The sequence below is a fragment of the Balaenoptera musculus genome, chromosome 3 (genome assembly GCF_009873245.2).
Source record: "Balaenoptera musculus isolate JJ_BM4_2016_0621 chromosome 3, mBalMus1.pri.v3, whole genome shotgun sequence".
NCBI lineage: Eukaryota > Metazoa > Chordata > Mammalia > Artiodactyla > Balaenopteridae > Balaenoptera > Balaenoptera musculus.
The window spans coordinates 140,227,221-140,239,607 of NC_045787.1; the positions used below are offsets into that span (position 1 = coordinate 140,227,221).

General features: G+C 37.0%; 1 protein-coding gene across 2 annotated transcripts; it reads right to left on the minus strand.

Moving 5' to 3' along the window:
- Positions 1–4,295: 4,295 nt before the first annotated feature.
- Positions 4,296–11,489, minus strand: CCNG1 (cyclin G1). 2 transcript variants are annotated; one of them, XM_036847989.1, is made up of 7 exons: positions 11,274–11,489; positions 9,926–10,189; positions 7,666–7,919; positions 7,010–7,088; positions 6,831–6,929; positions 6,420–6,614; positions 4,296–5,574 (listed from the first exon to the last, which is right to left on the minus strand). In XM_036847989.1, exons 2-6 carry the CDS (start codon positions 10,187–10,189, stop codon positions 6,423–6,425), a joined length of 888 nt encoding a protein of 295 aa, XP_036703884.1. In that variant the 5' UTR covers positions 11,274–11,489; the 3' UTR covers positions 4,296–5,574; positions 6,420–6,422. The 2 variants fall into 2 exon arrangements, with proteins under 2 accessions (XP_036703884.1, XP_036703885.1); XM_036847990.1 differs by lacking the exon at positions 9,926–10,189.
- Positions 11,490–12,387: the final 898 nt, after the last annotated feature.

Genomic DNA, 12,387 nt, shown 5'->3' on the forward strand with positions numbered 1-12,387 from the left:
TCCAGAAACTTCCAGAAAGCAAAACTTGAATTTGCCTTGCAACAGGCAACTAGTTACATGACATTTATGTTATTTACAACTATTTACATAGCATTTACATTGTATTAGGTATTATAAGTAATCTAGAGATGATTTAAAGTATTGTGGGATAGGATGTGGGTAGGTTATATGCAAATACTGTGTCATATTATTGAGCATCTGTGGATTTTGGTGTCCGAGGGGGATGCTGGAACCAATACCCTGTGGATAGTGAGGGACGACTGTACTTAGATCACTGATTAAGTGGTGTCTGTCAGTCTTCTCCACTATAAAGCTATTCTTTTCATGTTTATGGTTAAGTATTTTGTGTGATGTAGTTTCAAAGTACCACCTTGTTTCTTATCAAACTTTAAATTTATCTATATATACTCATGATTTCTACTTTATTCATTGGGTTAAAATCTATTATTCCCATTACTTTGATCCTCAAAATTTTTTCTGGATTCGGCCAGTGGAAGGTCATTGTAGGTGGCTTCTATGCCCTTTTGACATGTCCCCATCATTATTTGAGCAATTTCTTATTCTCTGGCATAAGCTATACCAGACTTATTATTGCTTTCCCTACCCTAGCCCAAGATTCAGCCATTTTTCCCAGGAGCCCTGGTTCTCTAGTGAAGAATGGTGTTTAGAAGCCAGGTTCTATGTGTTAGTGAGTAGGTGCTGTTGGTGTGTGTTTATTATGCATATATTTACATTTGTATTTTTATATTTATGTATATATTGAAAACCATGAGTTCACACTTAAACTTTCATTTCTGATCCCATGGGGTTCATTTTTGCTCTCTCCCTTTGTATAAAACTCCTTTCAACAGTGAGATACCTGATCCCTATTATCCTTAATATATTTGGTTCACTATTCTAGGTCATCTTCCCATGCGAATACCTTTCTCACTCTGCTCAGGCTCCAAAACCCTATGCCAAGCAGAGATAGCCTGCCTCACCTACTTGGATCCTAATGCTCCACTCTGGGCCACTGCAGCCCAACCACACCCTTTGGCCAGATACCTATGATGTTCATTTTACCCAATAACTTTAGGAATGAATTGTTGGGGAAGAGGCTTTTTTCTTTTAATTGGCTTATCTATGTGACATTAAAATTTTTTAATATTTTGATTAAACATACAGTAAAATCAACTTTTTTTGTTTGTAGTTTTGTGAATTTTAAGTTATGTAAAGATATGTGTAAACACCTCCAAAATCAGGAAATTGACCGGTTCAGTCAGCCCAAAAACTCCTTCATGCTTTCTCTTTATAGTCACACCCTACCCCTAGCCTCAAACCCTGGAGTCCACTGATTTAGTCTGTGCCTCAATATATTTTTTTTCAAGATCTTCATTTAAATAGAATCATATATAATCTTTTTAAAAACATAGCTTTGAGATAATTCACATACCATACATTTTACTCATTTAAAGTGTATAATTCAGTGGTTTTTAGGATAGTCACATTAAGTTCAACCATCACCATCGTCAACTTTAATTTTCATCACCTCAGAAAAAACCCCCCACCAAATCCATACTTTTAAACTATCACCCCACCCAACCACCTACAGACACCCAACCCCCTGAAGCAACCAATAATTTACTTTCCATTGCATAGATTTCTCTGTTCTGGATATTTCATGTACCTGGAATCATAGTGTGGTCTTTTGTTTCTGGTTTCTTTGACTTAGCATAATGTTTTAGAAGTTCATCCATGTTCTAGTATGTCTCAGTGCTTAATTCTTTTTGGCTGGCTAAATAATACTCCATTTATGACTACCACATATTTATCCATTTGCCAGTTGATGGACATCTGGGAAGTTTCCACCTTTTGGCTACTGTGAATAATTCTGCTATAAACATTCAAGTACAAATTTTTGTGTGCATCTGTATTTTCATTTCTTACCTAGGAGTGGAATTTCAAGTTTTATGGAAACTGTTTAATCATTTGAGGAACTGCTAGATTGTTTTGCAAAGTGGCTACACCATTTTACATTCCCACCAGCAGTATATGAGAGTTCCAGTTTCTCCACATCTTTGCTAACATGTGTTATGTGACTTTTTGATCCTAGCCATCCTAGTGAATATGGACTTGTATCACATTGTGGTTTTGATTTACATTTCTCTGATTGCTAATTAATGTTGAGCATCTTTTTTTGTACTTATTGACCATTTGTGTATCTTCCTTGGAGAAATGTCTATTCAGATCCTTTGCCCATTTTTTAATGGGTTATCTGCCTTTTTATTATTGAGACGTGAGAGTTCTTTATATATTCTGCACAAAAGTCCTTTATCAGATATGTGATTTGCATATATTTTCTCCTTTTATGTATGTTTTCTCACTTTCTTGATGGTGACTTTTGAAGCATGAATGTTAATTTTGATGTAGTTTAATTCATCATGCTTTTGGTGTCATGTCTAAGCATTTTGTAATCCCAGGTTATGAGGACTTTTTTCCAGTATTTTCTTCTAAAAGTTTTATAATTTTATCTTTTACATTTAGATCTGTGACCTATTTTATTTTTTGTAGGAGCTGTGAAATATAGGTGGTTTATTTTTTTGCATATGGATGTCCAGTTGTTTCAAAATCATTTGTTGAAAAGGCTATTCATTCTCCATTAACTTGTTTTTGCACTTTTCTCAAAAATCAATTGCTATTTATATGGGTCTGTTTTTGGTCTCAGTATTCTGTTCCATTGATCTATGTGTCTTTCCCTTCACCAATACCACACTGCCTTGACAACTGTAGCTTTAAAGCAAGTCTTAAAATTGGGTAGAGTGATTCCTTTAACTTAATTCTTCAGAATTGTTTTGGCTGTGTTAATTTTCTTTGCCTTTCCGTGTAAAGTTTAGAATCAGCTAGTCTGTATCACAAAAAGTCCTGTTGGAGTTTCCACTGGAATAGCATGTCTTCTGATCCATGAACATGGGGCATCTTCATTTAGCACCTCTTTGATTTAGATCATCAGCATTTATGGTTTTCAGCTTATAGAACCTGTACATCTGTTGTTAGATTTATTCCTAAGTGTTCATTTTCTGGAGCTGTTGTAAATGATTTTTTATTTGGTTGTTGGTATTTTTCAGTCCTTCTATGTCCTTGCTGATTTTCTAGTAGTTCTATACATTACTGAGTGGAGTGTTTAAGTCTCCAACTGTAATTGAAGGTTTGTTCATTTCTCCTTTCACTGCTGTTTTTACTTCTTGTATTTTTAAGCTCTGATGTTAGGTGCATACATATTTAAGATTGTCATGTCTTGGTGAATTGATTCTTTTATCATTTTTAATATCCCTCTTTATTCCTGGTAATTTTGATACAATTTCACATGAGTCCATTTAATCTATATTGGGAAGTAATGTGCAGAGAGGTTAAGAGCATAGCCTCCGAGTCAGAATTGCCTGGATTGAAGCACACATCCAAGTACAGGTGTATGACCTTGGGCTCATCACTTACCTGTTCCTTGGCTCTGTTTCATTTGTAAATTGGGATAATCTCATTCAATTTGTAGGATTAAGGATTACATGAGATGATTCATCTAAAACATCTGACAATAGTACCTGACAGTAAAAACTTATCATGGTTAACCACAAATGTTAGATCAGAAATGTCTAGTTTTTAGAAAGTATGTCACATAATTAGAAATACATAGAAGGTTCAGGTCCCTTTTTAAAAACAACACTTGCAAAAAGAGGGATTATTAAATATATCTAACCTGAGTCAAATACCAAAGGAACCTTCTTTTATAAAAGTTTTTCTTTCATCAGTAATTCTGTACAGTGTCTACTTTATATCTTGTTAGTTTAAACATGAACAGTTCAAAGTCATATATTGTTTGAGTTCCAATAATAATTAACCAGTGATCTAAGCAGATTAACAACCACCTGCTGGAATACTGTTTAATTAGATAATAGGGTTGCACAGAACTTCAGGTGGGCTGAATCTGATGGTGAATTTGTATTATGGATACCCATAGTAGTGATGAATCTAAATAATAAAAGCGACCAACAGTGTATAAACACCGACTTTTTAATGCATATTAAGCATATTTAATTGTCATCATCTTGTGTCTATCTTTAAAAAACCGTTAGAAAGGAAAGTGTCAATTCGGTAATAGCCATACTCTTATAAGAAATTGTGTTTCTCCTACCATGCATCTTTAGTGCTAAATTTAAATATAGTGAGTGAAGACAGCTTTTTATTGTGGTTCTATTATCACAGTGCCAAAATAGTTAATTAAATTAGAAGAGAAACAAATAGAAAACCACCCAGCAAAGGAATGCATTTCAGTAACTTTATTGAAAGGTATATCCCTTAGTACCAAAACATAATGGTAGTTGGTTAGGTTACCTCTGCCAACTCAAAATTAACACTGATGTATTCAAAATATTGAAATTTATCAGTCTTTTGGGAAAACTGGAAAGTTATCCATAAAACATGGTTTACAAAAGTATAAGATACACTGTGGTTCTTTGGTTTATTTTCCAATGCATATCTCTCCATAACATGATGTCAAATTTGGGTACAGGCATCCTGGATGGATTCAGGCTACACATTCCACTAACTGTTTATAACACTTTAACACAGATCTCCTTAGGTTCACTGAAATCCTGAACACTACCTCAGCAACCTTATAATTATGAAGATGCCTACTTACCTTTCTTAATACTTTCTTTTGGCACAGTAGGGGCAATTAATGAAAGTATATTCTCTCCCTTTTAAGCAAAATTCTAAATTAGAAGCAATGACAGTTTCATAAAAACAGTGCTTAGTAAAAACTTCCGGAGTGTTAAATCAGAAAGTTTTCAGAGTGACGTTAATTTGTTTTGAGTTACTACTACAATAAAAACTAATTTTCTAATTTTCTTGATGGGACTAGACTGAGGCAGTAAATTTTGTATAAAACTTTTTAAATCATGGATATAAACATCACCTGTTTGATAGAAAAATATTAAAGATAACTTAATATGCTGAAATTAATAGGTCTGTAGTTTTGCTTTATATAAAATGCCCTCAAATTTAAATGTGATTCCCATGTAGCAATAAAGTCCACATCTCTGGATTATATATTACTTGCATTTTGAGTGCCAAGAAACCATTTTCACTGCCTAGAATACTGACCCTTATTATGCCTTAAAAGTGCATTTGTGAAGTGGTGGTTTTGATGTAAACCTCATATTTAAATTTAAAGTTTAAATTTAAATTAAGTAGGTTACCATTTTTAACACCACCTAAAATACAATATATTGACCCAATACAGAAAGTTGGATCAATGTTAGAAATGAAGATTCACAGTTTACCTTCCCAGGCTTGTCATTAGCATTTCACATTTATGCTGGTTAGCTTTGATTTGTATGCTTCACAGGTGAATTCAAATGTGAGTAATTCCACTATAGGGTAATGTTAATTAGGCAGTTTTCCCAAATCTGAGAACACCAATGTTAATCTACTTGTGATGTTTTGAGGCTTCACAGCTTAAATCCGTTATAACATTATGGAATCCACAGCTCAGGATTGTGGAGAAAGGCTTCAGAAGAGTTTTTTGTTGCTGTAAGAATCCTATTTAATAAACAAAAAAATCAAGTTATCAGAAGTCTGCCAAACACAAATATTACTACCTGTTAAAATATCTAAGATTCATAATCACGTCTTATGTAGATGTGTTCTATGTTAATACTCAGTTTTGAGTATGAAGAAAGAAATCACCAACATGAATTAAACTTAGATGGCAAGAGTGTATATCATATATTTGTGAGGAGGCTTACATTTTTTTATGCATGTAGATACTTTCCAGTGTTCAACTACTATAGCAATGATACACATACACTTGAGATGTATAATGATACACTATACAGTTGAGACATCCTGGTGGTTTCTAGACACTCAATGTAGAGACCACCTGTCACAACTTACTTTTTAAGTACAATACCCAAGTTCATACTGATTTTGCTAATAAGCTAACAGTCTCAAATTAGTTCAATGTATGGTTCAAACTTTTGGTCCTGTTCCCTTACTCAGGCTTGTGTAACTTTAAATGAGCCAAAGCCTAAGTCTACATATAGCAAAATGATGTGAAATTGAAAAAAAAAAATGCTGTTTTAGTGCTACTTTTAAAGTTCAGGTTATTAAGGATGCTGCTTTTTAAGCTGAAAATTTAATGTAATGGCTAACATATATATCAAAGGTTAAGAGGATTCCTTACTCTTAGGGTGTTGTACCTTGAATGCAGTAAATGCCCTCAAATACTAGCTGACTAGATCAGTGAAGTCATTTTCCCCTCTGCTAGTCCAATTCCATTTTGTTTATTTTGAAAATAATGCAGATTTAAATTCTTGAGTTGCAGAAGAAAATTATAGCATTAGAAAAGTTTCTCTACATGGAGAAAAACTATGAACCAAATTTACCAATTAAGGGACCAATTCAGGAATCGTTGGAAGGTGGGTTATTCTGTAGTAACTATGCTTCAGTTGCCGTGCAGTACGCCCAGAAACAATCCATTTCAACTTCTGAACATTTGGTTTGGAACACTTGTTTGATGAATATTCAGTTAAACACTTGGATACGAGCTCTTGCCAGAAAGTCAAATCTCTGCCATTGATCTGTGCATAAATTAAAAAAATATATTCCTTAAAAGTCCTACAGTATTTAATTATAGTAATAATTGCAATCTTATTAATGTGTGTTTCCTCATCAAAAATTGAGGATAAGCTACTTAAGTTTCAAACAAACACAGGACATCTCATTTTACTTTAGGAACAAGTGGTTTAGTTTCTTTTACAGCTGTGAACAGGATTTAGGCTATGACCTGTACATACCTTGGAATGTTTCTGAAGACATTCTACTCCTTCTGTTAACTCTACACACTTCTGTGCCTGGATCTCCAAGGCAATGATAGACAATGCCAACACAGATGGCTAAAAGAGATAAATTTTAAAGTAAATGCTGAATATAAAAGTAGGTATATAAATAGGTTTAATCTTTATAAAATATTTACCTTTGCTTTAGAAAATATGATCCTGCAGTAGCATGCCTTAAGTTGAGCTTCTAGTCTTTCAAAATTAAGGCTATTCCTCCTTTAAAAAGAAAATGAAATCAATTTTATATAGATAATTTTACATCAAGTCAAAAGAAATTTTTAGAAAAGTCAATTTTAAAGTGAAGTTTATGCACACTTATCATAGAAAGTGAATTATTTGAAGTAAAGAATTTCCCTTCCTTCAGAAACATTAACTTCTTAAGGATACCATATATGAATTTTAACTGATTTGGGCCAAAAAAAAAAGTATCATGCTACAACTCCCAAGGTTTCTTTTCATTTTAATAAATCTATTTTTGAATCTGAAGTTCCTTTTTCCATAAATCTGTGTTAGATGCTTACCTACTAGGTTCTATAAGTTAACTAGTCTATAAATGGAAAACATAATTTAAAAAAAAGTTGAAATGTCCATCTTAAGAATTCACAGACTTCAAGAAGGTGTTTTTGACTGAAAGTCTTCTCACTTCTGCTGGAGAGTGAAGTGAAACTCAAGGAGCTTAGCTGTCACTTTACTTATTTTGATTGGAATTCTCCCAGGATATTGATTTTATGTAACATCCGGACAATACATTCTGATTTCCAAATCTGCTTTGTTAAAAACAAAGATCACATACCTTTCATATGGCAAGTTCTCTTGAAGGAGTGAATAATAGAGTTGTAGAAACTGAAAGGCAGTAGTAGCTTTGACTTTCCAACACACCTTCTCCAACACAATCTTTTCCATTCTCATCAAGTCTGAAACCGTGAACCTATACTGGCTTATTCGGATCAAGTCAGTTGCCAATGGGACATTCCTTTCCTCTTCTATTGATTTTACAGCCAAATAGAAGCAGCTCAGTCCAACACACCCAAGGTGCTTGGGCTGTACCTAAAAAGACAGTAATTTTACAGCCAAATAGAAGTAGCTCAGTCCAACACACCCAAGGTGCTTGGGCTGTACCTAAAAAGACAGGAAGTCCATGTCTTTACCTTATTTCAGTTAAAAAAACATAAAGGATAATCTAGAACTCAACCCATCACTTCGAAAATGTATCTTTGGGGCTTCCCTGGTGGCGCAGTGGTTGAGAATCTGCCTGCCAATGCAGGGCACACGGGTTCGAGCCCTGGTCTGGGAGGATCCCACATGCCGCGGAGCGACTAGGCCCGTGAGCCACAACTACTGAGTCTGCGTGTCTGGAGCCTGTGCTCTGCAACAAGAGAGGCCGCGAGAGTGAGAGGCCCGCGCACCGCGATGAAGAGTGGTCCCCACTTGCCGCAACTAGAGAAAGCCCTCGCACAGAAACGAAGACCCAACACAGCCATAAATAAATAAATAAATTAAAAAAAAAAAGAAAATGTATCTTTGAGGTATATTTCTCAGCTGTGAAGGACTTAACAAGATCCACTGATACCTCAACTGTAGCCTCTTAACCATATGTACCCACTTGGAACCAATTTTTGAGTAAACAGACTAAGTTTCAGTATAATGTGTGGCTTCAGCACAGAACAATTCTTACTTCTTTTGGTTTGTTTAAATCACTGCAGAACGATAAGCAATAAGCTACTAGGTCAAAGGCTTATATGAGGACTGAAATACCTTACAGCTTACGCACAAAATTTCTTTCCGGAATGTTGTGGTTTTCCAGGCTGTTTTCTTTGTAGTAACACATGTAAAATGTTTTTAAATACTATAGCACATACTGTTTACTCTGCCTGTAAAGCTCTATTCACTACCAATATTTTAAATTTATTCATCATTTTCTGAATGTCTACAAAATTTGTCACAGTCAAAATTCTGTCCACTTTAAGTTCTGCTCAACGGAAACTTTAAGAAGCCTTTACCAGTATTTGTGCTCTCCTCTTCTCAGAACCCCTTCAGCAATACATTTATGCCTCTTTTGAGGTATAATGTAATCATTTTTCTTATTATTCCTTGTACTATATAATAGTTATCAGTGCAAACATTACTGCCACTAAGATTATAATACACTTAAGGGATAGATGTATGTCATTCATCTATGTAACATTTATAGTCAAAGGGAGTGCCTGCACATGGTGTCTAAAGAGTTGTTTAACTAGGCTATTGAAAAAGTTTCTTGAACCATTCAATACACATTGAGTTCCTCCCATATATGATGCATTCTGTTAGGTACTGAGGACTAAAAGATGAGTTGCATTTTAACTGTCACATTATTTCATTATCTACCAATGACCACTGGCACACAGAGAAGTCAGATGTATTTTTAACAATTAAGCTCTGAAAGCTACACAGATGTCCTGCTTATCCAATACAGGGAAATAACTATGGATAAATGCTCCTTCAGAAGATACTCTCTCTCTATTGCATGCAAACTTAGGCTGGAAATGACAAGCATAAGCACGACTTGGGTAAATTTAAGGCTAAAACAATTAGAACTTTATTCTATATGAATAGAGATCAAGAAATATACTCTATTGACCAGGTGGTTGACAGTATCAACAAAAAGGAAAAAAAGAAAAGAAATATAGTCTAATTCTTAACCGACAATCTAGTATTCTGCCTCTAACACATTTCTTAAAATTTAGAAACAACAGTAAATAAATGAAAACACCCAACCTATCAAAAAAGACTTTTAAAAACAACAGCCAACTCTCCTACTGGGAGACTCTGCAATTAATTATTTGATATTAGACTATTTTTCAATGTCAGAAGGTAAGTCGAATAAATGATGCATCACTCTTAATTAAAAGCAAGGATTTCATCAGTGCTGTAGTACACAGAATTACCATAATGTTTTGGCTACTTGCTGAAAACAAAAAAGGTCAAGTTATGAATACCAGCCCAAAGCTAGCAATACCACCTCCAAAACACACTGAACAAAACCACGAAATAGGGTAATGTAGCTTTAGACGTACCTTCATTTTAGACAGGAATCTGTCCAGTAAATTCACAGCTAGAGAAAATGTCTCCGTGTCAAAGCCAAAGAACTGAGTTAGACTAAGGAGATCTTTTACTTCAAAGTCCCTCAGTCTTGCAGTCATTCTAAGGCCATTATCGTGTGCAGATTCAATTAGTCTCAAGCCGCAGACCTTTGGCTGACATCTCAACTCCTGTTCCAACAGGGCATTCAGCTGGTGTAGCAGTTTCTGAGAGTCAGTTGTTGTCACTACCTCTATCATCTATATATAGAACAAAGCCCAGAAAGGAGTGAAAGAACAGCCCTTCCTGCCTTGTGTTGTGCCAGGTGCATTATAACACAAGTCTCCCCTCCCTCAATGCTATTAGTGAATCTAAGTTACTGCAAAATGCCATCTGTTATTCTCCCCCTCCCCAACCAGTTGGTCACATCCTAAATTGTGAGTTCCTAGAGGGCAGTAGCCATGCCTTTTTGAAGAAAAAAAAATGCAAATCTTCATGCCCAAACTTTGAAATTAGATGGTAGCATGTATTCTGCCATTTATTAACAATGTGAACTGTTCAAGTTAGTAAATTTTTCTTAGTCCTCAATTCCTAATCTGTAAAGTGGGTATAAGGTTATTACCTATTTCATAGACACTTGTGTGGAATGAAGGAGATCATCTAGGTACACAGGTACTTAGCACAAACAGTAGGTGCCTAATAAACACTGGGCAATATTAATGAGCTTATTTCTAGTCTGTAAAATGAGGCAATATCTGCCTCTTTGAATGGCTGTGAAGATTAACCAAGATGATTCAACTAAAGAGTTTAGCATAGTGCTTGGCACTCACTGCTCAGTAACTGTTAACTTTTATTGATGCTAGGAAAGGAAGCTTAAAGGCAGTTATGGGCGCACGCAGTGGGGGCGGGAGGTAATCCAGCCTGCAAGAGGAATCTGGCAGTTTCATTAATTTAAGACAATACTGAACATCTACTATGTGCCTGTTCCGGGCACAGGCTAAGCCCTGGACACACGGACGGTCCCTCCCCCCAACAACCGAAAGACAGGAAGGCAGAAAGAATCCTTAGGGTTGCGCGACGGAAAGGGTGGGCAGATGGAGAACCGCAAACTTCAGGGGTCCAACTCTTTGGCCCCTGGGCTGGTGCCTGGGAGCCGGCCCATAAGACACTAAGACGTCTCAGGAGGTAGGATCTGGCCCCGCCCCTCCATGCTCGTACTAGCCTGAACATGTTGCTCGGGGAGAATTAACCGAGGAAAAGGGCTCGAGACCTACCCCTCACCCCGCGCCCCCCAACCCTGCTCCTTACCCGCACTCCGAGGTCAACCCCGAAATCCGAGCTCACCTTGATTGCGACTGCAGCTCCTCAGCGGTAACCACCCTCCCCGGGCCTGCTCTCACCTCACCCCAAGATATTAGAACCGAGAGGCCTACGAGGCGAGAGGGCTCGCGGGCAAGACGGGAAAGGCCCGGGGAGGGGGAGCTGTCTTGGGTGGAGGTCTCTACAGCGCCGCCGAGACGACACTGCCCTCCTCGGGGTCAACTCGGAGCCGAAGGGGCAGCGCCTAGCCGCCTGAGTAATATATTGGAGGGCGGGGTTTTCTCGCTGCGGTGGGAGGGGCACATGGGAGGCATTTTCGCCGCTGATTGGTGTAAATCTTATGATGGATGGCTCCTGCGGTCCAAAGAGGGTTGGTCCGTAGAGGGAAGAAGTCCGGCCAATCAGCACACGCTTTTCACAATCCCGTAGTCAAATTCTCCGCCCCTTGAGACCACGCCCCCTACCTCTGGGCGTCTCTCATTGGAGGATTTCTCCAAGTGTCTTCAATGAAGAGGAGGGAGAGCTAAACGCTGCGCGCACCAACCCAGGCCCGGTAAGGCCTCTGCTGGCAGGCGGATTGGCCAGAATATCGTTCCAGAATGTACTGGGAGTTTTCGTTCTGTTCGGTTTAATAGAGTGCTTCTGCTCTCTCTAAAAATACAGTGTCTGATTCCAAAAAAAAAAAAAAAAAAAGTAAAGGCCTGATTTTTCATTGCAGTTGGAGAGGTGGTGGATTTTCTATGATGTGGTTTATTAAATTTCCAGAAGTTTCTCCCTGTGAGCTTTGGAAATCACTTGTTCCTTGCCTTGTTTTGCTTTTTTGTGTAATTTATCAAAGGGTGGAGTTGGGCTACGTACATTCTTGGTCTCCTACCAATTTCCTGAATTTGATTTTTGAACAAATTAGAAAAGTTGGTAGTTCTTCATCGGCTTAAAATGAAAGGTGTGTGGTTGACTCAGGAGGAATAAGTAGACAAAAATAATTGTAGTGCTTATGAATCTGAGTTCACAGATCCGTGTGTGAAGCAATATTAGTCTTTTTACTTGCTGTCCATGAACTTAATCTCTGATTGTGAGCCTTTGCCTGATAAGTGGAAAAATAATTAGCTTGAAGCCTTCCTGGACTCACTCCTTCCCT

Excerpts from the sequence above, each read along its gene's own strand:
- CCNG1 (XM_036847989.1), bottom strand. The coding sequence starts at position 10,189 with ATGATAGAGGTAGTGACAACAACTGACTCTCAGAAACTGCTACACCAG. Across the intron at positions 7,920-9,925 it reads GATTCCTGTCTAAAATGAAG|GTACAGCCCAAGCACCTTGG; the intron begins GTACGTCTAAAG and ends CTGTCTTTTTAG. Across the intron at positions 7,089-7,665 it reads GAGAACTTGCCATATGAAAG|GAGGAATAGCCTTAATTTTG; the intron begins GTATGTGATCTT and ends TTCTTTTTAAAG.